General features: G+C 41.6%; 1 protein-coding gene across 4 annotated transcripts in view; it reads left to right on the plus strand.

The window, feature by feature from the left end:
- FYN (FYN proto-oncogene, Src family tyrosine kinase) overlaps positions 1 to 27937 on the plus strand; it is a 144100-nt gene that overhangs the window by 106034 nt on the left and 10129 nt on the right. For 2 of the 4 annotated variants that reach the window (XM_027693009.1, XM_027693019.1), the window contains 8 exons: positions 2126 to 2224; positions 3328 to 3431; positions 7664 to 7813; positions 11030 to 11194; positions 15386 to 15565; positions 17376 to 17452; positions 17555 to 17708; positions 26074 to 26205. In XM_027693009.1, the coding sequence (XP_027548810.1) occupies positions 2126 to 2224; positions 3328 to 3431; positions 7664 to 7813; positions 11030 to 11194; positions 15386 to 15565; positions 17376 to 17452; positions 17555 to 17708; positions 26074 to 26205 (1061 nt within the window). Of the gene's footprint in view, positions 1 to 2125; positions 2225 to 3327; positions 3432 to 7663; positions 7814 to 11029; positions 11195 to 11666; positions 11823 to 15385; positions 15566 to 17375; positions 17453 to 17554; positions 17709 to 26073; positions 26206 to 27937 lie in introns of all 4 variants that reach the window. The other 2 variants (XM_027693038.1, XM_027693027.1) reach the window with 2 other exon arrangements.

The raw sequence follows: 27937 nt of genomic DNA on the forward strand, positions 1-27937 counted from the left end.
CTGGTTTAAAGGTAAACCGGCAGGAGAAATGAACCCAAATCCAAAGAGATTATAGGTCAGAGTTACAATTTAATAAAAATAATATCATAAATACAATTATATGGACAAACAATTGGTTTTAACCCACAAACCCCAGATGTAGAACCCAGCACCCTGGGGCACGAACAGAGTGGTGTTCATTGGCCCCCGTGCTGAGCCCCCTTTGTCCCCCTGAGTCCAGAGTAAAAGGAGAGGGAAAACCTGATGGTGAGAGTGCTGGTCGCAATCTGGTCAAGAGCGGTGATCACAGTCCGGTCGAGAGTGCTGTCGCAGTCTGGTTGAGGGTGGTGATCGCAGTCTGGTTGAAAGTGGTGGTCACAGTCCAGTCGAGAGTGGTGGTTGCAGTCTGGTCGAGGTTCTGGTCCTCCTCTGGATCCAACGAATGGTACCAGAAGTCCCCCGACCCCAAGATTATATACACTCATGTTCAGGCAGTAGTGCCCAGTATCCCCCCCAGGGCAGGGAGTTCCACAATGGGTGATTTTAAGTCATGGGGTGTGAGGACAGGAGCATCCTCCTATCTCACAGGCCTCTTAAAACCCAGCTTATAGCCTGCGGGGTGGGGGGGGGGGCAGGTGTGCTCTGGGCAGCTGCTGCAAGTGGTCTATTGTTAACAGTTTCTGGGAAATGGCATGGAGGGTGTAGAATACACCGTTTGGGTTACACCCACACAGTGATGAACTGGTCCCAGCTGTTCTAACTAGGACAACATCCTACAGCAGCACACATTTTCTGAAAGGCAGTAGCAGGTCCCACTGTGCACACCAATGTAAGACAAAAATTCATGCTAAGCCTATGGAACGCTGCCTTAAAATGCTCCTGCATGAACCTCTTCACATTTAAATGTTGTGGGTCCCTTCCAACTCGGAACATTCTGTGATTCTATAATATTTTTTGTAAGTATTTGAAAAAGCAGCCTAGTCCTTTGCTACTTCAGATACCTCCTCCAGGTAGCTAGCAGTGGGAATCAAGACAATGAAGCATGCTCCTTAAGGGCCATCTAAAATGCCATGTTGATAGATGGCTTTTTGATATCTTTGGGTTTCAGGTTAATTATGCTCATAGAAGTTTAAAATTAGCAGTGAATGTGCTGTGACATAGTGTCGTGGTTTACCTCCAGGCAGCAATTCAGCCCCACCCAGCAACTCAGCCCCACCTAGCCACTCTCTTGCTCCCTCTCATGATGGGATCATGGAGAGAATTAGAACAGTAGAAGTGAGGAAGCTCATGGGTTGAGATAAAGGCAGTTTACTAGGTAAAGCAAAAGTCACGCTCACAAGCAAAGCAAACAAGAAATTCATTCACTGCTTCCCAACAGCAGACAGGCGTTTAGCCATTCTCCAGGAAAGCAGGGCTCCATCACTCGTGATGGTGATTTGGGAAGACAAGCACCATCATTCCGAATATCCCCGCCTCTTCCTTCTTCTTTTCCCAGCTTTATATGCTGAGTAGGACACCATATGGTATGAAATATTCCTATCATCAGTTGGGGTCAGGTGGCCCGGCTGTGCCCCCTCCTAACCCCTTGTGCACTCCCAGCCTCCTCGCTGATGCGGTGGGGTGAGAGACAGGAGGCCTTGATGCTGTGTAAATTCTGCTCAGCAGTAACTAAAACATCCCTGCGTTATCAACAGTGTTTCCAGCACAAATCCAAACCATAGTCCCGTACCAGCTACTGTGAAGAAAATTAACTCTATCCCAGCCAAAACCAGCACACAGTATTCATCTTGGCAATTTTCCTATAAGCTCTCTCAAGGGTCTCTATTAGAATAATTGCCATGGAGACAGTTTTCAATATTCTAGTCCAAATCCAGCCTGCACAAACCTGATTTTACTGGGCTGTTACGCCTCTTTATGCCATTATGGTACATTTGGAAGGCTACACTACTAATCACTGCTGAAATAATTACAGGTATAAAGAAATATGTTTATTATTTGGGTTTAGATGTGAACAGCAGTCTTGGAAGCATGCTGGTGATAAAGAGATGAGATGCTGTGGCTTCTTATATCACACAGTTAACAAAGTCAGATCATTGTCTTTACAGCTGTGTCTCACTCTCACTTCTCCTCACCTCTGTTTCTGCAGGGAAGGAGACTGGTGGGAGGCCCGTTCCTTGACAACAGGAGAAACTGGTTACATTCCCAGTAACTATGTGGCTCCAGTTGATTCCATCCAAGCAGAGGAGTATGTTTTCTTTTTTGTTGTAAAGACCCATTAGTGCTGTATAAGTAGGTGTGAGGAGTTGGTTTTGATTGATTGCAGTGATTTTTCAGATTACTTACATTATGTTTATTCAAGTTCTTAACCGCAATGATAAATAATTAGGTAATTAGTAACAAAAGAAGCACAAGCTCAGTGCTTTTTCAGTGTCAAAACAAAGGAAGAAAACCTAAAGGAACATAGGTCTGCTTCCTTTTTTCAGGTGTCGACTAATTTCAAGCTTTAACCAAAAGGTGCCTTTGCTTTTCCTGAACCAACTTGTAAAAATATTTTGAGTCAATTAGTGTGCAGGTCAGCTGCATGTCTATTAAAGAGGGCACATTGCATCAACAAATACAAATCCTACGATAGTAGGATGCCTACAACACATGCAGCAGGCAGCATAATGAGGACATATCTATGCAAAGAAAATGAGTGATGTGTGTATCCATATTATTTCCAAAATAAGAGATACAGTGGAGGAGCTTATACAGCTGAGCAGGCGCTGGTGTAGTCTGCACTTCAGGTTCATTGTGAAACAAAAAAACCTATTTGCTGCAGGAAGGAAAAAAGGCAGTAACTCTGAAAGCCTCATAGAGAACCACAGTAAAGTGGTTACATCTAGTCCTTCTGCTGAGGTTTTAGAGCTGTGCTTCAACAAAAATATTGACTACTGATACACCACTCTATAAGTCAAATATGTAGCTTATAGCAACATCTGTAAAAATACTGCTCTTCAGCAGCCACACAGTTTTCTGCCCTTTTCCTTGTCTATTCCTTCCACCCACCAAGTCTTGGTTTCTTTTTGTCCAAGTCTTGCCTTTTTCGTAGGATACCAAGCAAGCATTCTCAGCAACTACTGATTACAGGCTTAATGCAAAGTGCTTCTGCATAACATATGCAACATTTACTACGCAGTTTGTCACATTGGCTTTCCACCATGATAAAAGAGACATAGTATGACAAAAATGGTGGACTATACTTGAGTAACCATAGTTTCCACAAATAATCCTCCTTGTTTGAGATCTGTGACACTAATTAATAATGCTATGTAGTGTTTGTCTTACTATTTCTGATGCTTCCCTAAGGTGGTACTTTGGCAAACTTGGCCGAAAAGATGCTGAGAGGCAGCTGCTGTCATTTGGAAACCCCAGAGGTACCTTCCTGATCCGGGAAAGCGAAACTACCAAAGGTAGGCTGGCCAAAGGTATTCTGATAACAAATGAGACAATAAACAAGAAAAATTGTGCTAAGTGTGTGACGTACCATTTTCAGTGGTATGAAGGTAGGGATGAGAATCATCTTGCATGTATTTGTGGATGTCTGGATATCTTAAGTCTTAGAATGAGTGTTTAAAGCAAAGAACAACCCAAGTGCAACCTCTGTCATGCTCAACCCATGGTATCTGCAATGCAAGTCACACAGTGTGATCCTTTGAAATTCTGTATCCTTGGCTGATGGGGGAAGAAAAGGAAAAAAAATTATGTAGCAGTTTTAAATTCACATATTAATGGGGAAAAAACTTGAATATATTTCTAATTAATATATTCATAAAGTGTTCAACTATATTTATTCTGTTGAAGTCAAGTGGAAGGATGTATTCTCCTCCTTCCCTCTAAAAATATTGAAAGAGTTCCAGTTTTCTTGATGGGTGCTATTTTTGCTTTTACATTTTGTTCACAAGGCCTGTCAACATCATCTTCAAAAATTTCACATATATGAAAAGATCTCTCTAACTCATACAACTATTGAGGAGAAAACTGCAACTAAGTATAAACAAACCTGGCCATTTCTCAATTAATCAGCAATCCAAAACAAAAGCTGTGGGAGGCATAAGTCACTAGAATTAATTCCATGTAAGTTCTGAAGTCTAATGATGGTTCATGTGCTTAAAGCACTGACTTGTCAGTGCTTTGATCAGAGCACACTGTCAGCTAGACTTAGCATGCAAAGTGCTGGCGTCATGGCTAGTTAAGGGGTTTAAAGGAGAGAAGCAGTACTTCTCACCCCCTCTACCCGACCTATCTTCAGATGCTGCATTCTGTCATCTAAAATTGTAAGTTTTACATTTTTGACTCTTGTAGTCACTGGATTCTTCCTTTGCTGCCTATAACTCTGAAGACTGTTTCTGATACAAAATCTGAATAGACAGGCTGTTGTTCCAGACAGCCAATTTCTTGTCACCGCACAACTTAATCATGCTTCACAGAGCAGTGAGGCACTCTCACCAGGAGCAAGACAGGCTCTAACTTGCTCTTTTTCTGCAAATAGCCTCCACCTGTTTTTTTTCACCAACAGTTGCTATGATGTGTGTGAGGAACAAGACTTCATTCCACTCTGTGCCAAGTTTAAAAACTTGCTCATATATGCAGCCATGGATCCTAAAAACAAATACAACACTGTTTCTCTAAACCACATTATCAGTTTAGTCTGGTTTTCCCATTTTTTATACTGTGATAGGGGATATATTTTGCAGGGCTGTTTACTTAGCTAAATCAGGGCTTTTTTCCGTGTTCTCGTGAGACACAAAAGCATTGGGGAAATGGAGTAATTCATCATGGATGGACTCAGAGCAGCAAGCTTCATTTCTCTCCATTTGAACTTAAGGCTTTCTACATCTTCAGGCTAAGTTTTCTTCAAAGCCGTTTGAAAGAACCAAACATGCATGGTTTTTGTCAAAAATGCCTATTTCCTTTCTCATCCTTGTTGTGTTTCAGTGTGTTCTTAGAAGAAAACAGCAAGCTTGTTGTTCACGAGAGAGAAAAAAATTGGCTGCATGGCCTTAAATGGTGTGTTCTGCCTTTAGTCTTCTCGAAATGCTTTACTCCAGCTAGTCATCTTGGGCTTGAGGCAGGAATTGTTTTGTGACCTAGAATTGTCCCTTCTGCTTTAAATAATAGCAATAATAAAATTAATCAGGATCATGTTAAAAAGTATCATTGTAGATGATTTCAGTGTGAATTTAGCCTCCCTTGATCAGGGTTGCCTTCTCTTCTTACTTCCAAAATAAACAGATGGAGCTGGCTTTTCATTGTTTCAATGCCTGACTACCCAGGTACTTCATCAGCTCTTGTCTATATAACCCTTCACCTGGTTTCAATAGCCATTCTTCAAGGCTGTCTGATTTTAGGTTTGGGGTTTTTTTAAAATTCATTAGTATGATATATTGTAATGTCATATTTCTATCCCAAATTTTTATTATGTATATCTCTTATATTTGAATTTATCATCAGATAATAACACGTAGTATAAATAACCAACAGCCTAAATAAATGAATAATGAAATCCATCTTGGTTCTTGTTTTTGTCCGGATTTGAACTAATGCTTCAGTCCTGCAACTTGATCTGAGGTCAGCGGGGGTCCACAGAGGGCCACCCACGCAGCTGTGATTGCAGACCTGGAGCCACAGATTGTTTACATTTTCCTAAAGAATCTGAAAGAATGACCAGATAGGCAGGGAGTGTGACTAAAGAAAATACAGCTGCTGCCAGTGAATCAGAACTCACAAATGTGGACATGGAGAACACTGCTTGGAAAATTCTGAAAGGAAGCTGACAATGTACAACCCAGAGTGGTGGTACAAAGCATGCACAATATGTGCTTGCAAATCCCCAAGAAGCTTTGAACTCCTGGTTGAAAGAGAGTTGAGAGAACTCCTAGTTGAGGTGTACTGACTCAATAACAGTACTGACCTCAGAAAACTGTCCTAAAAAGAGTATTTTTCTACACTTAGAAGGCATAGAATCACAGAAAGGCTTGGGTTAGAAGGGACGTTAAAGATTATCTAGTTCCAACCCCACCAAAGTAAATAAATAGAAATAAAATATAAAAAAAAGTACCCCGCCGTCACTTCTTTAAGGGTGTCTCCCATTCGCTTAAACCAGAATCATCTGTTTAAGTGCTGGCTCTTTTCGTCCCAAATAGAAGGCAAACAATAGGGAATTTGAGAAGTCCTTGGAGTCAGGGTAAAGACATTTTACTCACCACAGCTCCCTCGGCAGTGAGCCACCCAACAGTGCAACCTATTGCAAGTTAATGTGGTCAAGGAAGCTTCTTCCAGAGGAGATATCCAGGAAAGACATCTTACGCAGGGCCACCTTTCACATTGTACATAACTGTCTGCTGGTAGTTTTTCTTTCCTGCACTTAGCTGACGTGGTTACTTGTGAAAGCAGCAGAGGCTCTGGAAGGAGGACCTTCCTGAGATCTCTGCAGCTGCCAGTTGCCTCTTTTCCTTTTAATGCCTGAATTCCCCTGAGTAAACACAGTATTTGCCTGAGCCATGAGTGAAGATTTGTCTTCTCCGCTGCCTTTGAAATGGCCATGATTTTGTTCAGAAGCTGCATTATGCTGTAAAAAGTTGCTTTGCTTTTGACACCATAGAGAACCAACATGTGTGCCAGTATACATAGAATAGGATTGTCCTTCAAGTAAGACACCTGAATGTGCAGTGCCCTCCGTAGGTGGCTTGAGCTCCTTTTATAGTCAGCAGAAAGCTGGGATTCTGTTCAAGTGCCCGTGCCCATGACTGCAGACACCACAGTGCCATAACACTCATAGAAACTAGGCTGGGATTCAGCTGCCCTAATAGCACCAGAAGCTTATGTGTGGGCATCTAAATCAAGCCCATAGCCCACCTGCAGAGAAGCTACCATTACACCTAAAACTACGTCTAGCCCCTCAACTGAGGTTCCTTTGCCTGGTCGTGAGTATCCAGAGACATTTGAAATGCCTTCAGAGTATCAACATGGATGGAAAAATGTGACAGCCTGTGGAAAAACTGCCAAGCAGCATGTCCTGAGGCATCTCGCATGGCACTTAATCCCTGTGCTTCAGCATCTGAGTCCCACTAGTAAGCGCTAAAGCCCCTGCATGGTTTTGGGAAGTTAAACATGCAGTTCTTGCAGATCTCCTGGTGCACAGTCTTCGTTTAGTATCACCTTCAGAAGACTATGGTGTACAAAGTACGTTTATTTGGTTGTTTAATGCTTATAAAGAAGTTTGGTATCCATCTAGGTAACAACACTACGCACATATAAAGTCCTTTTCTCCAGTGCTTCCTATGAAAACTTGATATTTACCAGCCACTGTCCTTTACATTAAGTATAGTATTTCCAGTGTAACCTGAAACTTAGAATAGAAAAAGTAAATTTAGCAGCCATCAATAAATGTTAAAATGTGAGTTTTCATTTATCCAGAAGTCCGAATTTCTTTCTAGAACATCATGAAAGGAATGTGGTGTGAACATCCTAAGATTTCTCTGACACTTATCTCCTTGTGTTAGATTAATCTGTTCTTTTTCAGGGTACAGTAAGCATTTTTTGGAAGCAATTTCTCTTTCACTTTGTAACAACTGATCAGGAAACAAAATCTTTGTGACTAAAAGCTAACTACAATTTTTGATTTCTCCTTTGCTTGGAACAGGTGCCTATTCCCTGTCTATTCGAGACTGGGATGATATGAAAGGAGATCATGTCAAACATTATAAGATTCGTAAACTTGACAATGGTGGATATTATATCACAACTCGGGCACAATTTGAAACTCTTCAGCAGCTGGTTCAGCATTATTCAGGTAATTTTTCAGATAATACATGGCACTCTGAAGTATTTTAAAACAAAAGTGTTTGCTGCTGAGCTGATGTATGTGTAAGATACCCTAAAGAGTCATTTGAGCTATGAGTCTTGGTTGTTGTAGTGCATCTTCCATTATCCCTTTCCCATTGCAGTTATAAATGGCTTTGAATGCCGTTCACAGTGTACAGTGGCAGAGCTTTTAAAACCTAACACTTACTGAGGTAAAGGTTTTGCCTGCTCTCCCTCTTCTAAGCAAACAGAATTACTGAACTTGACTTGCACATCTCAAAGCATGAATTCCCTGTGAATAAGTGAGTGCTAATATGTACCATTTTGCAGCACACTATTGCTAATAAAGTAAATAGGGAATTGCATTGTGGAATTCAGTCACTGAAAGCAATGACCAAAAGGTTTGCATATATTACCTGAGTCAAATTTTCCTACTTGAATTTTGTTCAATGTGCACAGTACTAGCATTTCAATTATAATTGGTCTAATTTAAAAAATAAATGAGGCAATGTGGGTGTTTCTATGTGCACACTGTTTGTGTCCACTCACCAAGCTCTTTTTTTTTTTTTAATTCCTGTAATTAAAATGTGGCATGCACTATTCCACCCAAAAGTGCATCCTGCTGTCACTGGTGATTAGTGTACAACAGATACAACTTTAAAGCCCGCTAAGCCCCTGCATAGGACAACTGGTTCTTACACAGAAGACTGCCATGCTTCTTTTTAAACAGAAATTTGTATTTTGAATTCTTTTGCTTTTTTTGTTTTCTTTTTCCTTTACTTTAGCTTTTCATAATATTAGCAGATGACCCAAAATGCTTGCTGCTCAAAAACTTTTCATAATTTTTACTTGGGAAGTCATCTTCTCTGTGGGGCATTTTTTCTGTATTCTTTGTATTCTGTCTGCTGTATTCTTATGCTATTCATACTAGACATCTGGCTGTCTTCTCCACCCAGTTTCTGATGGGTACATGCTGCCAGGGAGAACTTCTAGTTGTTTCTGGTGACTCTACTTGAAGCTAAATGAGGCATAAAAACTCACATGTAAGAAAGATAATTTTCAACCCAGCTATACGAGTTGATATATGTCAACTTTTAGTTTTCTCTGGTCAGCTTATTTGGGTGGTATATTTTCCATGCAAAGATGCAGAAACAAATAGATCTAGAAAAAGCCATTTTTGTGCAACACAGAGGCATAATCAGTAAGATCCAGGTAGGGTAGCTCTGGAGGCATGGTACAGATCAACACTCTGGAGGTTTCATTTGCGGTCTCCCAGATCCAGGCGAACAAGGAGCCCTCACTCCACGCAAGCCCCTGCTGACTTGAAACATAAAGGCTGCCTCTAACTGCCTGCTTTGCGCTCTGGACTGTGGGAATTAAATTAGCCACAATGCCTTGTGAGTGCCCAGATTTAATTCTAGGGAGAGCTCAAAGATGCCAAATGATTCAGCAAATATCAGCGTGGTTCCTGAAGAACCACTGCTGAGACTATAGGTCAGTGCCTTCTTGGCAGGACACCATTCATGGCCACCCACCCTCAGTCTTCATCCCACAGCTGTCCAGGCTGGAGGACCCCTCCTATTCAGGTAGTTGGAAACCAGGCTACCCAGGTGGAGTGAGCAGTTTGTTCTCATGTAAGCAGTCCTAGGTCAGGAGCTGGATGTACAAAGTGGACCTTTGTGCAGACAGAGCACAGGCATTCCTGCACTGCGCTCTCTTTGCACTGCCAAGTACCCTTATTATCCATACTCACCTCTTATCCCAGCCCCTTCTCACCTAGATATAAAGCTAACTGCAGTGTCTGGGCTTTCACAGATGAGATGTACAAATGAAAAATATTGAGATCCCCAGAATGTCCTGATGTCAGACTGAAGTCCAGTAACAGCACGTCCAAAGTTGAAGCACCATTCCCCCAATCCCAAAAAGCTGGCCTGTCAAGCATAAGCTCTTGTGCCAACTGGACTTAACTGGAGCACCAGCATGCCAAACTATTTTTTAAAATTAAAGCAAAGAAGGAGGTCTTAAAAACCTCCAGCTTCTTCTTGCAGCTGTCCAAACTCATAAGGAAGCTTTTAAGATACAATCCGTATTTTGAGTATTCCCTCTCCTAACTCGCTTTGGAATTATCTTGGAATAAGACATGTCAACTGGTTGGCTAATCTTCCCTTTTTTGTGGTCTTTGTTGTCTTGCTACAGGCGACACAATGAGGTCCACGGTCAGGGTGTCTGTAGGGATTCCCCCACCATTACACAACATTTGTGCTGATGAGGTAGAGCTTGGTGTTGCAAGGAGTTTCAGTGCTTGCCCACCTTATGATGCTGAAACAAACTGTTCACTTGCCTGAAAAGAAATCTTGCGCAGAAGAATACAGACTATGTTTGACTCTGAAGTACAATTGCAGTTCCCCACCTTGTTCTGCTCTGCTTTACCTGTTTTAAGATACAAGTTGCTGTGCAAGCTTTATATTGTAGTCTGCTTTATGCAGCATAATATACTACTCATCAATATGTCTGTATACATAGGTTTTAAATATATCTATATGATTTTGTTTTTACTCCTGCTAAAATATCTTGTGTGACTTTTGTCACAGTTCAGTCTTCGGTGAAGCTTTCCAAGAGACAATATAATGAACCTGCCCAAATGATGTAAGACTGGCTGCATATGCTAATAAAGGTTTGCTCTAGAAAGAATGTCAGGAAAAGTCTTTTACATGACACCTACAAAAACACCTTTTCACAGAGCAGAATATAGAAAATACCTTTTCCCAGGATACAAGAAGTCCAGCAAATTTTCATGGCTGTGATTTTCAGAAAAAAAAAAATCTTCTTTCACACAGTACAGAAACAATCCAGCTTGTAATTTACAGATAATTTTTAATTTTTTATACTGTACTATAGTGAACCAGTTTCTTATGACGTTATCTTAATGCAGCATTGTGGGAGAAGGGAAATTCTGAGTCCATGAGAGAAAGCATTGGCAGTCACCTTCCATTTCAGGCTGTGGAAGCAGAGACTAAAATATTTCCTGTTCTGTCTCAAATGAACATGTTTCAGTGTTCAATTTCTAATCTTCCAGGATGCTTTGTGGTATGCAACTAACAGCTGTTGTGAGTAGCATTGTTTTTATGCTTACTGTTTTTGTTTTATGTCACACTTTTTTTTCTTTCCTCTCCTTTGCTGTTGGCTTCACTTCTGGCTCCATCAGAGAGAGCTGCAGGTCTTTGCTGCCGCTTAGTAGTCCCCTGTCATAAAGGAATGCCAAGGCTTACTGATCTGTCTGTCAAAACCAAAGATGTCTGGGAAATTCCACGAGAATCCCTACAGTTGATCAAGAGACTGGGAAATGGGCAGTTTGGGGAAGTATGGATGGGTATGGAGCAAAATAATTATTCTAAAATAGCTCTCTGTGTGGAGATTACAAGATGGAAGGTGAAAATGTAGGACACTGTAACCCTCAAGAAAAAAAATTAGTAATGCTCAAAATGTTAGGAAAAATGGCTTTAGAATCATGTCTTTGACTTTGAAATTCTTTCATCTTCAACTTTCACTGTAATTGACGGCAAAAGAAAACTAAAATCCCATGTTTTCTTGGAAGGTTTTGATTTTGACAAATTACCTCTGTCTTAATAATAAATCAAGGCTCACATAGTAATCTGTTAGTTATACCAAGAAGCCTTTTTCTGCAAGCTAACAAAAAAGTCCTTACCCTGAGTATCCAAAACCCAATGTTTGCAAATGAACTTCAATGCAACTCTGAGAAACAAATCACCTTCCATCTTTCTCAATGCATGCATAATTTTGGATTATAAGTGTGTTTTTTTTATTAATTTCCTCTCCTATAGAGAAAGCTGATGGTTTGTGTTTTAACTTAACTGTGATTGCTACGAATAATACCCCACAAACTGTTGGATTGGCTAAAGATGCATGGGAAGTTGCACGTGATTCATTATTTCTGGAACAGAAGCTTGGTCAGGGGTGTTTCGCTGAAGTGTGGCGTGGTAAGGCAGAGAATATATTTTGCTTTGGATGGATCTTTTAAGACCCTCTTGGCAGAAATAAACATTTCAAGTAGAGATCTTAAAGCTAAAAGATCAGAATAGTATGAAATGTTAGTTTATATTGCCTGAAATAGTCAAACCTAAATACATTAATCCGTGGGGAAGCTTCCTTTCACTTGCACATAGTGGTATGAGAGGCTCGGGCATTAAACTGCGTTAATTGCATTGGATTTATTTGGGTAACTACACAGTTGCTAGATATTAAAATAGGAATGATGATAAACCTCTAAGGCAGAATTGTTAACCAGAAATTAATCTGGTAAGTAGACGTTTTTCTTTCATCATGTGTTTTAGCACTGATGGGATCAGACCCTGAAAATGCTTCCATCCACTCTTCCAGTTTAAAAATAATGGCAAGTATCAGCAAATTGATATTGTCGAGCTAGCTTTCCCATGCGTCCACTTCTTTAAGTCTGAAATTTGTATCTGCAGCAGAACCCAGTAAGTCGATATAGAGACCAGGGACAATAGAGGCAAAACTTGCTGGGCCCAGCTGAACCCCCACTTTGAAGTCCAGAAATATTGACATTTTCCAAATCCACTGACATTCTGTTTTCTGCACACTTGCCAGCTAAACTTACTGACCCCCGTCCCCCCCCCATGGGCCTCATTCTTTTAATGAGTATAAAACAATAGCAGTTTACAATGTGCATAAATCTGAGTATGGCCATAGCATTGAAACACAATACAGTGGCCATTTCATGAGAGGTGGCTCAATTTTTGTGCCAAATTGCATTCTGTATAGGCTCTTTAAAATTACCAATTCAAATTAAGAATCACTATGTGTTGTTTCTTCAGAAAAATTTGGTGGAGCAGTTTGGCCACCTTTTGTTGCAGTGACACAAAAGTATGTAAAGCTGGTGAGTTCTCCTGGGTTCTTGCAGCTGTTTCCCATTGCAAGATTACAGCAAGGAGCACGGCAGCAAGTCTGTGAAATCTATAGAATTTATAGACTAGAAATACAGAAAGTTACAGAATCTCACAGAATTACAGTTGACCTGTTGCGAAGAAAGCTGCATACGTTTTCTGTTGGCACCTCCAGATAACTGCAGTTTCACCTTCCTGTTCTCCATCTTGAATGCATGCTCAAGTTTCCAGTTCGTGATAATACTTAGTGGTCAGCTTTGTGTGCAGTAGATCTTAAACTGATACAGCAGCTAAAGGAACATATTTAAAAAATCAAAAACATCAGCACTGAGAAATAAAGGACCAAGTACCAGTACCAAATATCTGTCAGAAATGCAAAAATTATTATTACAATTATGACATTATGTTTCTTAATGTATAATAAAAATATGTTAACAGCCTTGAAGCATTACCAAACTGGAGTAGATTAACACAGTAAAAATTAATAAAAAATACATTAAGTAGTAACGAACTACATATGGGAGGAATTTAGAGGGAAGTCTGTGCTAATTTTCTATTAGAGAAACACACCAAACCACAACAAGAAAACCTAACAATTTAAACTCTAATCTGGGCTGAGAGGACAAGTTAACATTTTTGCTTGATTTTCTTTTTTTAACTGGAGAAATTCATAGACGTATTTAAAAACAGACCTGCTGAAAACACTTAATGGTAACAGAATGCATTCTGGGATTTTTATTAAGGCAATGTAAACAGATAGTACACGGTTAATCCTGTTAACACACCAGGTAAAATCCTAGTTTGTTAATGCCAGTCTGGTGTCCATGACACTGTAGTTTTATTCCTGGTTCATATAATTTACGGTGCCTCTGTAGAGTGGCTGTGACCGATGACATGCTGGGGTCCAGAGCCTCAGTGACTCCAGACGAAACACACTCCCTGTCACCCATCAGAAAAGATTTTGGCCACCATGGTTGAAATTAGGAGGCAAAACCACATCCTTTCCTACTTACACAGGAGTGTTACTAAAGCAAAATCTGCTTCAGCTCTGATTTGGAGGACTGAGTGAAATTAAGACCTCAAGAGTCTTCCTGAAGTGCACTGGGGTAGTGGAGGTGGTAGCTCAGGACATTAGTCCACTGACAGTACGGTGACACCCGGCACTGAACTGGCAGAAGAAAATCAAGGCATAATGAAAACAAACTTGCTCTTCACAGTTTTGACTAATATGTGCCTCCAGCCCCCACCCAGACATTTGGGATTGCCCTTTAAGTGATGCGTGACACAGGAGCAGCAGCTCCTCCACTGCTCCTCCCCTGTCCTCAGCTAGACAAGATGGACCTGGGATCTGAGCACTTGCGGAGAAAAGGACCCAGCTCATTTTATGCTCTGGCAGGTTGCAAAAGCTCACAATTAAGTTGTTTTGGCTTAACCATTTCCCCTGCAGCAGCTGAGCCCTGCTAAATGTTCATGTACTTTTAATGAAGACAAACCGGGTTTTTTACGTTACCTTTTCTGATGACAGAGCCTTTGTGGACTTTGTAGGCTTTCTGCTTATACTCATGCTTAAGTGCAGAGGAGTAATTTTTACCCAATGTGACTAATTCCTGAAGTCATTTAGTGTTGTTCTGCCTTATCACGCAGCAGCTCCCTATCAACAGATCACAGGTCCCATTCAAAGCCATTTCAGCCCTGACTCTGGAGCAGGGTTCTGGCAAGTCTGGGCAAAGGACAACCAGAAGGCACTAGAAAAGTGGTATTTCTACCCATTTTAATTTTCCTTCCTTTCTCTTCCCCCCTAGCCCCCCACCCCTGCCAAAAAAAACCAACCCACTATTATCATAAATAGGTCTTCTGGGGTTTTGTTCTTTCCAGTTCTTTCCAGTCTTCCTTCTTCCCCTTGCAAATACCTGAGTGAAGCCTTACCTCTTGTGAAATGCCCTGAGACAGCTTTCCCCAGCTCTCTCCAAGTCTTTGTGCAGGCTTTCGGGTGTTAGAGAAGGCTTGGTAGCTGATGACTGAAAAATGATGCAACTTGTCCGTTTCAGTGCTGACCACAAGTAAAGAACAAGATCAAGTGGACAAGAACCACCTCATTTTCAACCAGCAGCTGCTGGAGATGAGGAGGGGAAGGAAAAAGTTGTATTTCAGTTTGGAAACACAAGCGTTTCTAAAATGAAATCAATTTAGGATTTGGTTTGGGGGAATTTTTATTAAAATAGTTTTCTTCCTCTGACAGAACAAAACCAAAATGTTAAAATGTTTTGCAAATAAGAAGTTCTGGTTTTAACCAGTTTTGTTATCTAAATCTTTGACTGGAACTGTGAAGATGGGTTTCAGCAGTCCCACATTTCTTACTCAGAGGAGGTTTCTGTGGAGATCAGTGGAAACATTGAGTAGGATGACAGCAATTGTGCCCCAGTGCCAATGGGAGTATTATTTTTCAGTATAAAGAAAAAAACTAAAATATGAGGGTGGCATGGGAGGAATATAATGATAAGGCAGCATGGGAAACCAAATTAAAAAAATAACCCTTATATTAAATGTCTTTGCTGTTTTTTCCTTGGTTACATTGGGCATCTAGCAGAAAAAGGAGGAGAAGATATTTAATCTAACTTAAGTGTCTGTGCTTGTAGGTACGTGGAATGGAAATACTAAAGTGGCTATCAAGACCCTGAAGCCTGGCACTATGTCTCCAGAATCCTTCTTAGAGGAAGCCCAAATCATGAAGAAGCTAAAACATGACAAATTGGTCCAACTTTATGCTGTGGTATCTGAAGAGCCTATCTATATTGTCACAGAGTACATGAGTAAAGGTGAAGCCAGAGCTGCTGGCTCGATAATATTTTTGCTTTATTGATGCTTCTTGGGGATACAGAGGGAGTTGCAGTGTGGTGCATGAACAGCATGTGAGGAAGGAGAGTGAGAACAGGAAACTAAATTCACCTTTGTCTTCAGAAGTATTATGAATTTTACTCTGAATTGGGCCCAAAACCTGATGCACAAAGAAGATTTATACTAGGTGGGGAAGAGAGAAGTTGGTGCAGCCTAAGTGATTTTAATGGCGTCAGCATCCAAACTTCACTGACGAGGGGAGATTTGAATTTTCTAGGTTTGATGATATTACATGCTGCTTCCCAAGATCCTAGCTTTTTATGGCACCAGAGAGTTCTTGTGGCATCTTCTTTCAGTGTTTAATTGTCAGCTTAGGATTTCTGTCTCTTCATTTAGCAATCCTGAGTTCTGTCACATGCACCTTGCTCTCAGATCACAGCTTCATTTTCAGTCCCCCCCATTTATCATTTTAATACATGATTTGCACATATTATTCTTTCCCCTCCTCTCTGCCCTTCCCTTTCCCCTTCTCCTTTCTCTCTTTCTTTAAGCTACTTAACTGGTAATGATGTAAAATGAGAAAAGGAAAACTTTTTGCTTCCTCAGATCTCCAGCAGGGGTGCTGAGAGCAGAGCAAAAAATCTGCTTCTTTTGGAAAAGCAAATGAACCAAATAGGAAACATAAGTTCTCACAGGGAAGTTTCATTGTACATTGGAGGATGTACTCTGAAATTTTAAGTCCATTTTTTCAGTCTGTTTGGAGCTGATTTTTATTTTCCTGGCAGGTGCTTGCCCACCTCCCTCCTCAGAGACATCCAAGCCCTGACTAACTCACACTTCAATCATATGTGTCGGTGACAAGCATATGCCTTTTCCCTTTAAAAAAAAAAAAAAAGTCTTTCAAAATCCTTCTGAAGTACATGGTTTATTTTGGCTTACTTTACTAGTTTGTACGGTAACATTTTACATCTTTGGATCTGAGCTTGAGGCTGACAATTTATCAAGGGAGTAACGCCTAATCATCTGTCTTTTTCCCTTATTTATTAAACCAATTCACTGCCATTTTTTAAGGGAGACTGCCACACTTCTCTGTTTGAATACAAGATTGGGATGGAAGCTATAGGCATTTTATTTAAAGTGACAGGGTACCTCCTTGTTTTCCCTTGCACAGGAAGGCTGTGTCCCTATTGTTTTTGCTGAAGTTACTTTCATTTCATGTCTGCTTTGTCTTCCTAGCAGTCTTCTAAAATTAATGATTCATGCTGTGTTTAGCTCTGGGTTACCTAGAGAAGGAGCACTACTCATTTCTAAGGAAAAATAGCCTTTGCTAATGCTATCCCCCTTGGGCTTATCAGGCTTCAGGCCGACCTTTCATTTGGAGCTGGTTGAGCTGGGATCTGACTTTTTCCATAGCTTGTGTGGCTTGGAACCAAGCTGCTGCTTTGCAGCTAGCTGAGGCCTTTAGAGAGCAGCAAGTATGTAGTTTTAAAGAGCACTGGAAAAGTTAAGAAAGACCAGCTTTCTCAGTAATGATCAGGAAGACTAAAACCAATGTTGTTTCTTTTCCCTACAACTCTCCTTGTACTATTGGCATATTCTTCTGCAAGACAACCTTAAAGAAGAGCGAAGCAAATATAATAGAATTCTAAGATATCGTGGGGGTTTTTTAAACTGTCTCTTAAACTTGAAACATTGCTGTCTTTAATATGGCATGTATTGCTGCACCTCCATCCTGATGAGTTGCCATTATTTTCCTAACATCTTTCTATTATGTCAACTCTGCATTTGCAGGGAGTTTGCTAGATTTCTTAAAAGATGGAGAAGGAAGAGCTTTGAAGTTACCGAATTTGGTGGACATGGCAGCCCAGGTCTGTCTTCAGAGTATTGAGCACTGAGATGTATATGTTTTGTAGCCCCTGTATGTCTGAGTTCATTTTAAATGCACCAATTGTGTCTCATGCTTCTCACAGGTGGCTGCAGGAATGGCCTACATAGAGAGAATGAATTACATACACAGAGATCTGCGGTCTGCAAACATTCTGGTGGGGAATGGCCTAATATGCAAGATTGCCGACTTTGGATTGGCAAGACTGATTGAAGACAATGAATATACAGCCAGACAAGGTAAAAAAAATGGCAGATGTAGCACTGAGTGTCATTCTTGTGACAGGGAAAGAATGGAACGTGGCTTTGAAAAGCTCTCTCTTATGTTTTGGGGTGGTTTTTGGTAAATCCTGAGGTCATATTAACCCCTAGGCCAGAAGTACATGGCTGAATGCATGTCCTAAAGAGAATGTCTTATTTAGTTGTCTTCCTTTTAAAAACTGACAAAAATGAAACAAAGATGATGGGTGAGAGCACAGTTGGTAAAGTGACAGTAAAGACGAAGATCCTCGTGGTGCCATAACAAAGAGGATACTTTACTTACAAGCCTTGAAAGTCTGAATGGGGTACTCCAGAAAAGTCTATGTAAGCTATTTCTTTCATAACGTGCCTTCCAGTATTTACTAACAACTATCACTATTGCTGTACTATTCTTATTTTCTTTATTTCAAACAGGTCAAATAGTTGTGCCTCTATGCAATGGAGCTGCCTTTCAGAGCACTATGTTTTCTTTGGGAACTGAAAAGGTTATTTTAATAGAAGTGCCATTTTCCAGTGCCACACAGAGTGCTAGGCATAGACAACCACTGATACACTATGAAAATGTATCAAAGAGTTTTGTAGCTTTTTTTAAAAAGCATGTGTGTCATGACACAGGCTCTTTGTAGTTAGTCATTCTTTACAAGTCATGCTTAGTTGTCAGATGTTGGTCCAAGCTGCAGAGCTACAGTTTTGTTCTCTTTCTGCTGGCAGGACTTTGTTAGTGCTTGCTCAATATGTGTTGGTAAACAGCACTCTATCCATTTCAGTGCCAAAGCCAAGGAGGGTCCCACTAAACCCTCATCACCAGAAATCACAGGTCGGCTAAGTACTTCGTTACCTACATTTACTCCTTCGTTTTGTTTCTTCTCTTGAGCAAAGTCCCTGTTTCAGCATAGATCTTGCCATTAATTCTTAGGAAAGAGCTCACCTCTTTCTGTAACTTTTTCTGTTAAGTGTTGACAGAAGGAGCTAGAGAGTTTCCAGCATTGCCTTGGCCTAGGAGCAGCAGAAGCTCTCATGCTGTTCTCACTCCTCTGAACTGCTGTCAGAAGTACCTAGTCACAGGGATGTGGACCACAGGGTGCATCAGCCCTAAAAGTTGCCTGCTTCACATTTGGACAGCGAGGCCTGATTATTTTGATGGGGTCCTTGAAGTACCTATGGCAGATACTAATGCAGAGACTTAACCACTATTGATTTCAGCCTGAGCGTGGGAATTGCTTTTTGCTTGAAAAAAATAGCCTTGTATCATTCTCTCCAGAGAAAGAAGAGTGTCTGGGGGCTCTGGTAAACAGAAAGCTGCCTGCTTGCTCTTCCCCTGTGTAAAACAAGAAGAGTTTTCCTTAAACAAGGCAGACAGATCCAGTCTGCAAAATGGCTTTGAAATGGTGTCCTATATTATCTCCATTTCTGTCTGGTTTGCTGCCATGTCTTTTGTTCCCTTTGGAAACCACCCAGTGTATAGTTTTACATGATTAATTATTTGTTTTCATAGACAAGTATGTGACCTACTTCTGGCCAGATCTTTTCATACTCCTGATCCCTAGGAAATCCTCTGATGACCTGTTTGCCTTCTGGTTTAAATCTCTCAGAACAGTTTTGCCCTCTTCACATTTTAAAAAAGCTGTGAAAACCTGCTTGACTGATACTGAGGAGAAGCTTTGATTTTTAAGACAACAGAAATTACTGGATTTGGGGTGGGGAAACTTTGAGCTGAGAAAAGCATAACACCAGGACTGGCAAGGAGAGGGAGTGTAGCCATGGGTATCTCCTGCCCTTCTTTCATGGCAGAAATCACTTGTATTGAGGAAAAAGTGTCTGGGAAGGGAGAATTAGTTTGGCTTTTAAAATGCATTGCTGATGATCTGGAGGTCTGAATTGTGTTTGCCTGGCTTCCTCTCATGATGCAAGTATGAAGAGGTCATCCATCCTTCCCATACTTGAGGGCAATGGGCAATACTTCCTTCCTCTGTCCTCAGGATCAGGCTGAAGTCCTTCAGAGCTACAAAATTCATTAAAAGAGAGACCCAAAGAGCTGTAATTACAAGCATTCTTGTAGTAAGGTTTTCCTACTTTCACTAATGTCTTTTAGACCCTTTCTTAAGTGGTAGCTTGTTCTAGGAAGGGGTGCTTTTCTGACCAAGTAGCACATTCTCAATTACACTTTGTTGCAATTAACCTGGCTTCCAAGCCAGCTGGGCAGCCAAGGTGAGCCTAGGACCTTTAATTTATTGAGGAAGAAACATGGTTTTTAATGTGGCACTGGATAATTTTTTTTCAAGTGCAATTCAGTTGTGGTGTGTTTAGTTAAACTTTAGTTTGAGCATTGCTTGGTGGAGACCACAGTATCAGAAGGAAATGGTTGCCTAAGCTTGTTTCCCATGACCTATTACTTCAGCCTCCAAGGAGATGCATCTGGGGACTGCTCTGTTTATCTAGCTGACTACTGCTTCAGTGGGAATTTTGACACGGGAGAGCCTGGCCAGCAGAGGGGAGGGGGATGGGGAGTGCTCCAGACTGGCAGCTCCTGTGGGAGAAAGGAAATGTTTTTCCTTGCAAAATCTGAAGATTAAAGTCTCTGGTCACTCTCTCCTCAGCAGTCATCCTTCTCTTGGCTTAAGTGTGTTAGTACAGAGCTCATTGTTGGCGTGGGGAAGAGGTGGTTTTCTCCAGCTTCACTTGATCTCCCCCTCCCTTCCCCCACTGTCACTTTTGTCTTCGATTAAATATTTTAAAAGGAAACAGATGGGGATGCTTTAAGCCCCAGCAGGCTAGAGTGCAGAATTCCTGAACCTGTGTGGGTATTACTTAGCCTGGTGGTAATGTTTTACTGACTGGTTTATTTTCTTTTTGGTTTGAACAAAGGAGGCCTGACTGCTCCTGATTTATGAGAGGCAAATAAAAAGTAGTTCGTTGTCTGCACTGCCATTTCTCAGCAATTGTCAGGAAGGAAAGAGATGGTCATGCCACTAATGATTTAAAGTGTGTGACTAGCAGCTATACACTGCCGTTAAATAATACAAAAAAAAAAAGTTCTTGGCTTGTAATGAGCATTTGGCTTCTCTTGCTTTTAGAGGAAGTGAGTAATCAAAGGGGAAAAACATGCCTGTTAATGTGACGCCCATTTCAAAGGCTACACTGATGGACTGTATTGCAGACTGCAGCACTGGGGCTTGCTTCTTTTGGCTGATGCTGTTGCAACATCTTCCCTGCACACATACTGTCAGGCTCTGAGTCTTGTTTCCTTACACTGGTGATAATGCTGTGTCAGTCCTCTAAGGCAAGACTTAAAACTCCTGATATCCTACAGGACAAAGAGAAACTTCCCATCACTTTCAACACAGAATTTCCCATGCAGTTCTGCTACCCTTCTACTGATCTGGTTTACAGCTATGTGGAGCCAAGCACATGGCATTTTTGTGGAGAGTGCTGAGTGCTCCACAGAGTTGCTGGGTTAGAGTTGTTACTATTCTAAGCAGTAGCAGCTGATACAAATTTAAAATTTCCTTAGTAAAAAAAGAGAGCAGATTTATTTTCCAGGCCATGTTTCTACTGCATACACTGGCAGCACTTGCACTAGTGCCACTCCAAACACATATGAAAGAATAAGAATCTTTCTGATGCCTTTCAGACAAATCAGATCTATTCTGGGAGCTGTAGTACGTGTTTGTAAACTCTCAGATGATTTTTGCCTCCTTAACACTTAGAAATACCTCCTTCTTGCCCTGCTTAAAAACAGGTGATGCTTCTTGTTTTGATTTCCTAGAAATAAACAGGGATTTTTTTCCTCTCCTTCCAAGCTCTTTCCAGTCCTTTAGTAGGGACTCGTTTACCAGCTAATCAGATCTGTCTTGTTTGTGACTGACTGTACTGCAGGCTGTAGTGTCCAGGGCTTTGTTCTTGCTCTTTACCTGCCATTCCCTGGGCCAGCCCGGGAGCAGACAGGAGAAAGGACTCTTGCGTCTCAACAGCCAGCCACCTGGGTCTGGGAAGGGTGTCATTGATATGTTCTTACAGAGCTGCCATCTGTTCTGTGAGAAGGAGCACGGCCAGGTCAAGAGAAAGGACAAGAGGAAGGGGGGCGTACAGGCAGAGAGAGAGAGGGGGATGTTTAGACCTGCAGTTCCGCCCCTTGTCCCCCTCTTCCTGGGAAGGGGTCCGCCTGCAGAGCCTGCTTCTCATCGCTGATGTTTTGCCAGGCTTGTGATTTCATGTTCATTCTCACAGAACAAAAAATGTAATTGCACAGTCCCTCCCACACGGCACTCATCATCGCCTACTAGGGCTGACTCGTTTCCTGTTTCATGCTTGCTTCAGCACTTCATTTTTACCTTTTGCCGCTTATCCTCTCCAGCCCCAGAAGCAATTCCATGTCACACTGCATTTTCTGGTAGCTAACCCAAGAACTCCCTGAGTTTTGGGGTTTTAGAGCTTGGGGTGGTGCATTGGCTTTGGTTTTAAGGTACTAGAGGTAGGAGCTTTGTAGCATTTCCAGAAACAGGATCATTATCAAGCTGGCAGTGGCTCTGGGGCACGAATTTCAGAGGTTTCTGCTTCATCAAGATTTAGATCTGAAGAAAAACAAAGCTCTGAGGGATTTTCACTTGCCTCAGAAGAAATCATGCTGAGAACTGTATGTCAAGGTCACTCAATCATCCCAGCCCCCTCCACTCCTTCTTATCACATGGCCTGCTTGTAGCCAGAAAAGAATTAAAGGAGGGCCATGGATCGATTTTTCCCAAGGAAATCCTCCTGGGAGATAACCTGTGTGAATGCCTGGGCAGACCCAGGCAGAGGTCCCAAGAACAGGGCTGAACCTAACAAAAATCCTCAGAGGCAGGAGGCAGGGCTGGCTGCCCTAACAGTAAATTGTATCAGCAGCTTTGGTTTCATGTGGTTGCAAGCAGTGCAGAAACCCAAAAAAGGCTTTCCCCAGGCTGAAACATTTCAAAAAAAGGGACTGAGATAAAAGCTGCAGATTAGTACCTTGCTTTGAGGCAAAGACAGGCTATCCTGACCTGATGAATGAAGTGTGCAGTTGGGTTTTATGCATGGGGTTCCTGATGTGCTGGTTTGTAATAAAACAGGTTCCAGCAAAAAAAAAGAGAGAAATCCCTTCCCTAATGATGTAAAATCTGCCTTCAAAGTAGGAGATGGGCTGCCTTGTCAGCTGGGGCAATTTGGCTTATCAGATTTATTAACGTGCTTGTCAGTAATACACATTTTATTTGATGTTGTAATTTGTTTGCAGCACAAAGTCATCTTGTTTAATAAGCTGCTGAGGCCTGGGCAGAGGGAGGGGATGGGTTTTTTAATCAGTGTGTTGGGAAGAGAGTAAGCGCGGAAACTGTGTGTCAGTCAGGAGCCATGCACAGTGTCTAGTCTGTTTGAACGCTTCGTATAGCAACAGCAATCAGGAGGCTTCGAAGCAGTGCTCAACACATTTGGGAATTTTTGTGCGTTCATAGCAGTGCACTGTCTCAGTCTCCAGTGCAAGACATTGGATGGGAGGCAGCACCCTGGGGGGAACCCTGTTAGACAAACACACACAACACACCCACTCACACAAGCTGCATGTGATCCCTTTGTGTTATGGCAGTGCCTGCACTGTACGTGCAGATGACCAGTTTGGCATGTCCTCACTGGTCTCTGTTCTCCCCTTACTGATGCCTCTGCCATACTGGATTGCAGGCTCTCTTGGACCATCTAGCTTCCAGCATATGTTGCAGGGCCAGAAAACCATGAGGCAGGGCTCTGCTAGCAAGCTCTCTCCCAACCTTGCCTTTTTCTCCTCCCCATCTACCACTTCAAATCTATCATCTATCAGGAAATACTGCACAAACTGCAGAACATGTGATTTTTGATATTAGTTGTTTTAGTCAGAGAATCATCCACAGCAGGGGCAACATAAAGAACTAATGAATAGCTGTCCTGTAATTCAAAAATCCACAGCACAGACCATTTGTCTTCTCCAGCAGTGTTCATCACAGTCCAGTGAGGTCCAGCTCTAGCTCTTGGGAAAAGGGATGTGCTGGAATAGTCCCCTCTTCTCAGGGACTTACCTTGCTTCTTATCTTCCTATGGTTCCTCAGCACACCACATACTCATCTCCTAGAGCCACACTGGCAGTATACGAGGAAGGCAAAAATACCAGAGAACTGGCCACAAAAGAGTCTGAAGAGATTTCTTTTCTCCAAAGATGAGTTGTAGGTGGTTGCTGCCTTTGGATCTGAGTATGAAGCACATGGGAATTAAAGCAGGTTTGGCTAAGTTTCTCAGAAAAACAGAACTGATTAAAGAAAGAAAAATTGTTGAATAAATGTATGTAACGTGAACAAGCAAACCCTCATGCTTGGCCGTCTTAAACACCACCAGCTGATGTTCAAGGCTTCAGGCTCCTGGCCAGGCTGGAGCTATTCCTTTGTTCAGTTGGCATGGGTTGTGTGTACTATCTCAGCTGTATGCATGAGAGAGCAGAGGGACATTGGCCCTTACATTCAGGGCTGCCTGCATAAGCCCGTCTAAAACCATGCACTGCAGGCCTAGGGAACCTGACCACCAGATACGTACAGCTTGCAGTTTTTCCAGGGATCAACACGGGGTATAGAGCCCCAGGTGGCTGGAGCAGCGTTGCCAACCCCACGTGGCTGCTGGTGCTGATGAAGCAGGGGCCAACTTCCAGAACAGAGGTTCAAGTGATGGCAGCTACTGCTGTCACAACCAAGGCAATTTTAAGGGAAGATGAAGTTCTAAAAATTTTGAGTCTGGTAAACTAAGATTGGTCACACGAAGAAGTGTAAGTTAGGGAGATTGAGACCAAAGCCAAGCACCCAAATTTTAGTTCCTGCCTACATACCAACCAATGAAATTATAAAAGAGGCAGAATTTAAAAAGTGGATAGGCATCCAGAAATCCTCCAGCACCTTTGCGAATCTAATCACTGATGTGCTGATGCTTAACTAGACTTAAGTTCTTGACTTCAGGCATTAGGAATTTGAAACTTTGTCTTGCATCTTTTGATTTAGCAGGACTTACTTGAGCAAATGCGATTTTGCCTAGGAAAAAATGTATTTGTTTCTGTGTAATAGTCTCTCTTAAGATAATTTATATGTAGAGCAGAAAAAATTTTAGCAAATCAGAGTTTTACTAAGTAAGGAGATGAGAATTACCATGTTTACTTTGCATTCTGAGTCACGACAGATTGGGCTATATAGCTGAAGGTATGGGACATTGAGCACTGGGTGTCATGGCAGAACAGCACCATCAGGGAGCTCTAAACAGTGTCATAAGTTCACTCAGTGAGAGTGATTTGTCCACGTTGTTACACTTTCCACACTCCTCCTGAAAGCTACGGGAACTTTTATGAGAGGGTGGTGTGAAGTCAAAGTCAGTCTGTTTCCAAATTGAAGAGTGTTTGTCACTAGGGATCAGCAATAAGCGATGCAACTCTTTTGCCTGTATGTTAATACAAGGCACTGGGGAAATGTCTGCATATTTTTTCATACATACTATGAGTTAATTATTACCACAAGACTTTCTTTAAAGTCATACTGAAAATATTTTCCCTAAGAAAACAGAAAATGATTGGAAAAGCAAATAAATCAGTGTTTAAAGACTTGTTATCTTACCATCCTTGCCGCAACTGGCTCCTGCAAGCTCTGATGATGGATGAACACATTAGAACTGCACGTATCTAAGGCACTACAGGCTTTTCAGTGCCAGGAGCTTAAAGTACATTGTCAAGTTATAAATCATAGGCCAAAGTTGTGCCTCGACATCATGCACTCCAAGCAACTCGAATGGCAGTATTATTTTTAAGTCCTTGCATGTTTCTAATGAAATATTAGGTTTGGTTTTAATTTATGTTTTCACCATGTTTGTCTGTTTGCATTTTGCTCAGCTTGAGCAGGGAAACTAGGAGGTACATTTCCAAATATATTTCATTTCTGCTTATACGTGCTAACTGTGTTTGACTTGCAAGTATCTCAGGGAAATGTTAATTTAAAACATTTTGGGAGAAAGAATTTCTATTATATTTGGCTTAATTGTTTTTAAAACTGCTTGGGTTTTTTTTTTTTTCATTTCATAAAATTTCAAACTGGAATTAAAATGTCTTCTTAGCCTTCTCTTGGGATGTGGGACAAACCCACCCCTGCCTAGTCTTTCCTTGTGCCCTACACATTCCACCTGCCTGTCCTCTCTGACCATACTCCATGGAGCTTTTTGTTAACACTTACCTGCAACTCTTTCTACCTGCAAGTGTTGCAGAACACAACAGTCACCTGTGAACTGGTACTTTGATTCTGTCTCTGTTCTGGTTAAGACTCATGTATTCTTTCATTAGGTGCAAAATTCCCCATTAAATGGACCGCGCCAGAAGCGGCACTGTATGGAAGGTTCACAATAAAGTCAGATGTGTGGTCTTTTGGGATCCTACTGACAGAGCTGGTAACGAAAGGGAGAGTGCCATACCCAGGTAAGAAAACAGTCCTACTTCACTTGGGAAAAGGAATGGGAATGAGCCATATGCTTAAATTGGAACATTTGTTTATATTCACTGAGCTCAGATGGGGATGGTTTTAATGCGTAAGTTCTGTGTATGCTTGTAAGCAGCTCTAACTGAAAACTGCTGTGCAATGGTCATGATAAAAATGACAAGGGGACAATTCAACATATTCATTTCTAATGTTGTAGTTGTTCTCAATTCAATTAATATAATTTCTAGACAACTAATGAAAGCAACATAAAATTACTATATTCTGGAGCAAATAGCTCTCCATAGCATTGCATTCACTTTAGGATATCAACAGTTAAACTCCCAGAGAGGCCTTACTCCATTTCTTCTGTCAGTCTGGCTCTCTGCAAGGTTTGATGACTGTCTAAATGTCTGGTATTACCAAATCTCTTTTTTATAAACTCTTAAATTTCAATCCTTGCTTTTGAGATGGATGGAAAGGAAAGAAAATAATTCTGCAGTGTGCAGGCCAGAGCTCATAGCAGGGTCACAGCAGGGCCAAATTCTCTGCATGGGGGAACCGGAGGCCTCATGGCTCTTTGTTGAAACCCTGCCAAGTATCCGATGGATTAAGATTTGTAGGAGGGGGTGATTGGATCTGCCTGTGCAGAAAGAGCTTTTGATTCTGTTGCCCCCCCGAAGACTGTAGGCATTCAGGTGAAAAGGAGAGGGGTGCGGTGAAAGCCGTCCATTACATGGAAAAGAATTCAATCCCTTCATTTTCTCATCTGCGCAGATACTAACAACAGGGGATGCCCTGCATCTGAAGATGTATATAGCTGCATTTTTATTCTTTTTATTAAAAAAAATAAATCTCTAAATACTCAACTGTATGGCCATGTGCACTGCAGGTGAATTAATGGAAAGTGCCCTACAGCAGTTTCAATGTTCCAGCCTGTGCTGTGATTAAGCAGTCAGTTCCATATATCTAATTGAGCAGGAGAAGCATCAAGGTGGAGTTCTGTTTCCTGTGGTATCTCATGCCACTTCAGAAGCCTGAACTCTGCAAAACTATTGTCCCAGACTTTTACTAGGAATGTCAACTTTGCTAGCACCGAACAGCCAGTAGCTGATATTTGAGTAGAGAATATGGGGTCTGAAAGGCATCTCATGATCAGAAGTGAGTTCTGGCTTGATTAACAGTGAGCAGCATAGCAAAGCTGTGACTGAGAGCACAGAATGAGGTAACAGAAAACAGTTTCTGTAGGAGGGATGAGTCCCTCTGTAGAGTTAAGGTGATTTTTTTTCCCCTGAGCTCCATATTGGTGGGGCAAGGATGCTTAGTGACTTAACCATCTGCCTTATGCAGATGAGCACAGACAGACACACACACACATGCAGGGAAAACACCATTTCACATGAAAATGACAATCTAAGCCCCATGTTTACTCACAAGTTTGTAGCTGAACATAGTGTTGGCTTTGGATGTCTGCACTTCAAAAATGTTTCTTTCCCTCCCTAAATGAAAAAAGTCCACTGGATCTGCATTTAAGTGCTTGCAATACATAACTTCTTGTGGGAGTCATGACAGTAATCTCAGGCATGGGCTGTGTCCTGAAATTCTGGACAGTTTTATTATGTGGCAGTTTGAGCACATCAAAGACAACCAGCGGCATCTCTCCTCTTTCAGTATGGTCCTCCCCCTTCATCCCTCACTTTATAAAGCCCTCATACACCAAAAGTCCTTCCAGCT

Source organism: Neopelma chrysocephalum, unplaced genomic scaffold, assembly GCF_003984885.1.
Source record: "Neopelma chrysocephalum unplaced genomic scaffold, ASM398488v2 Primary Assembly neopelma1_23, whole genome shotgun sequence".
Classification (NCBI taxonomy): Eukaryota; Metazoa; Chordata; class Aves; order Passeriformes; family Pipridae; genus Neopelma; species Neopelma chrysocephalum.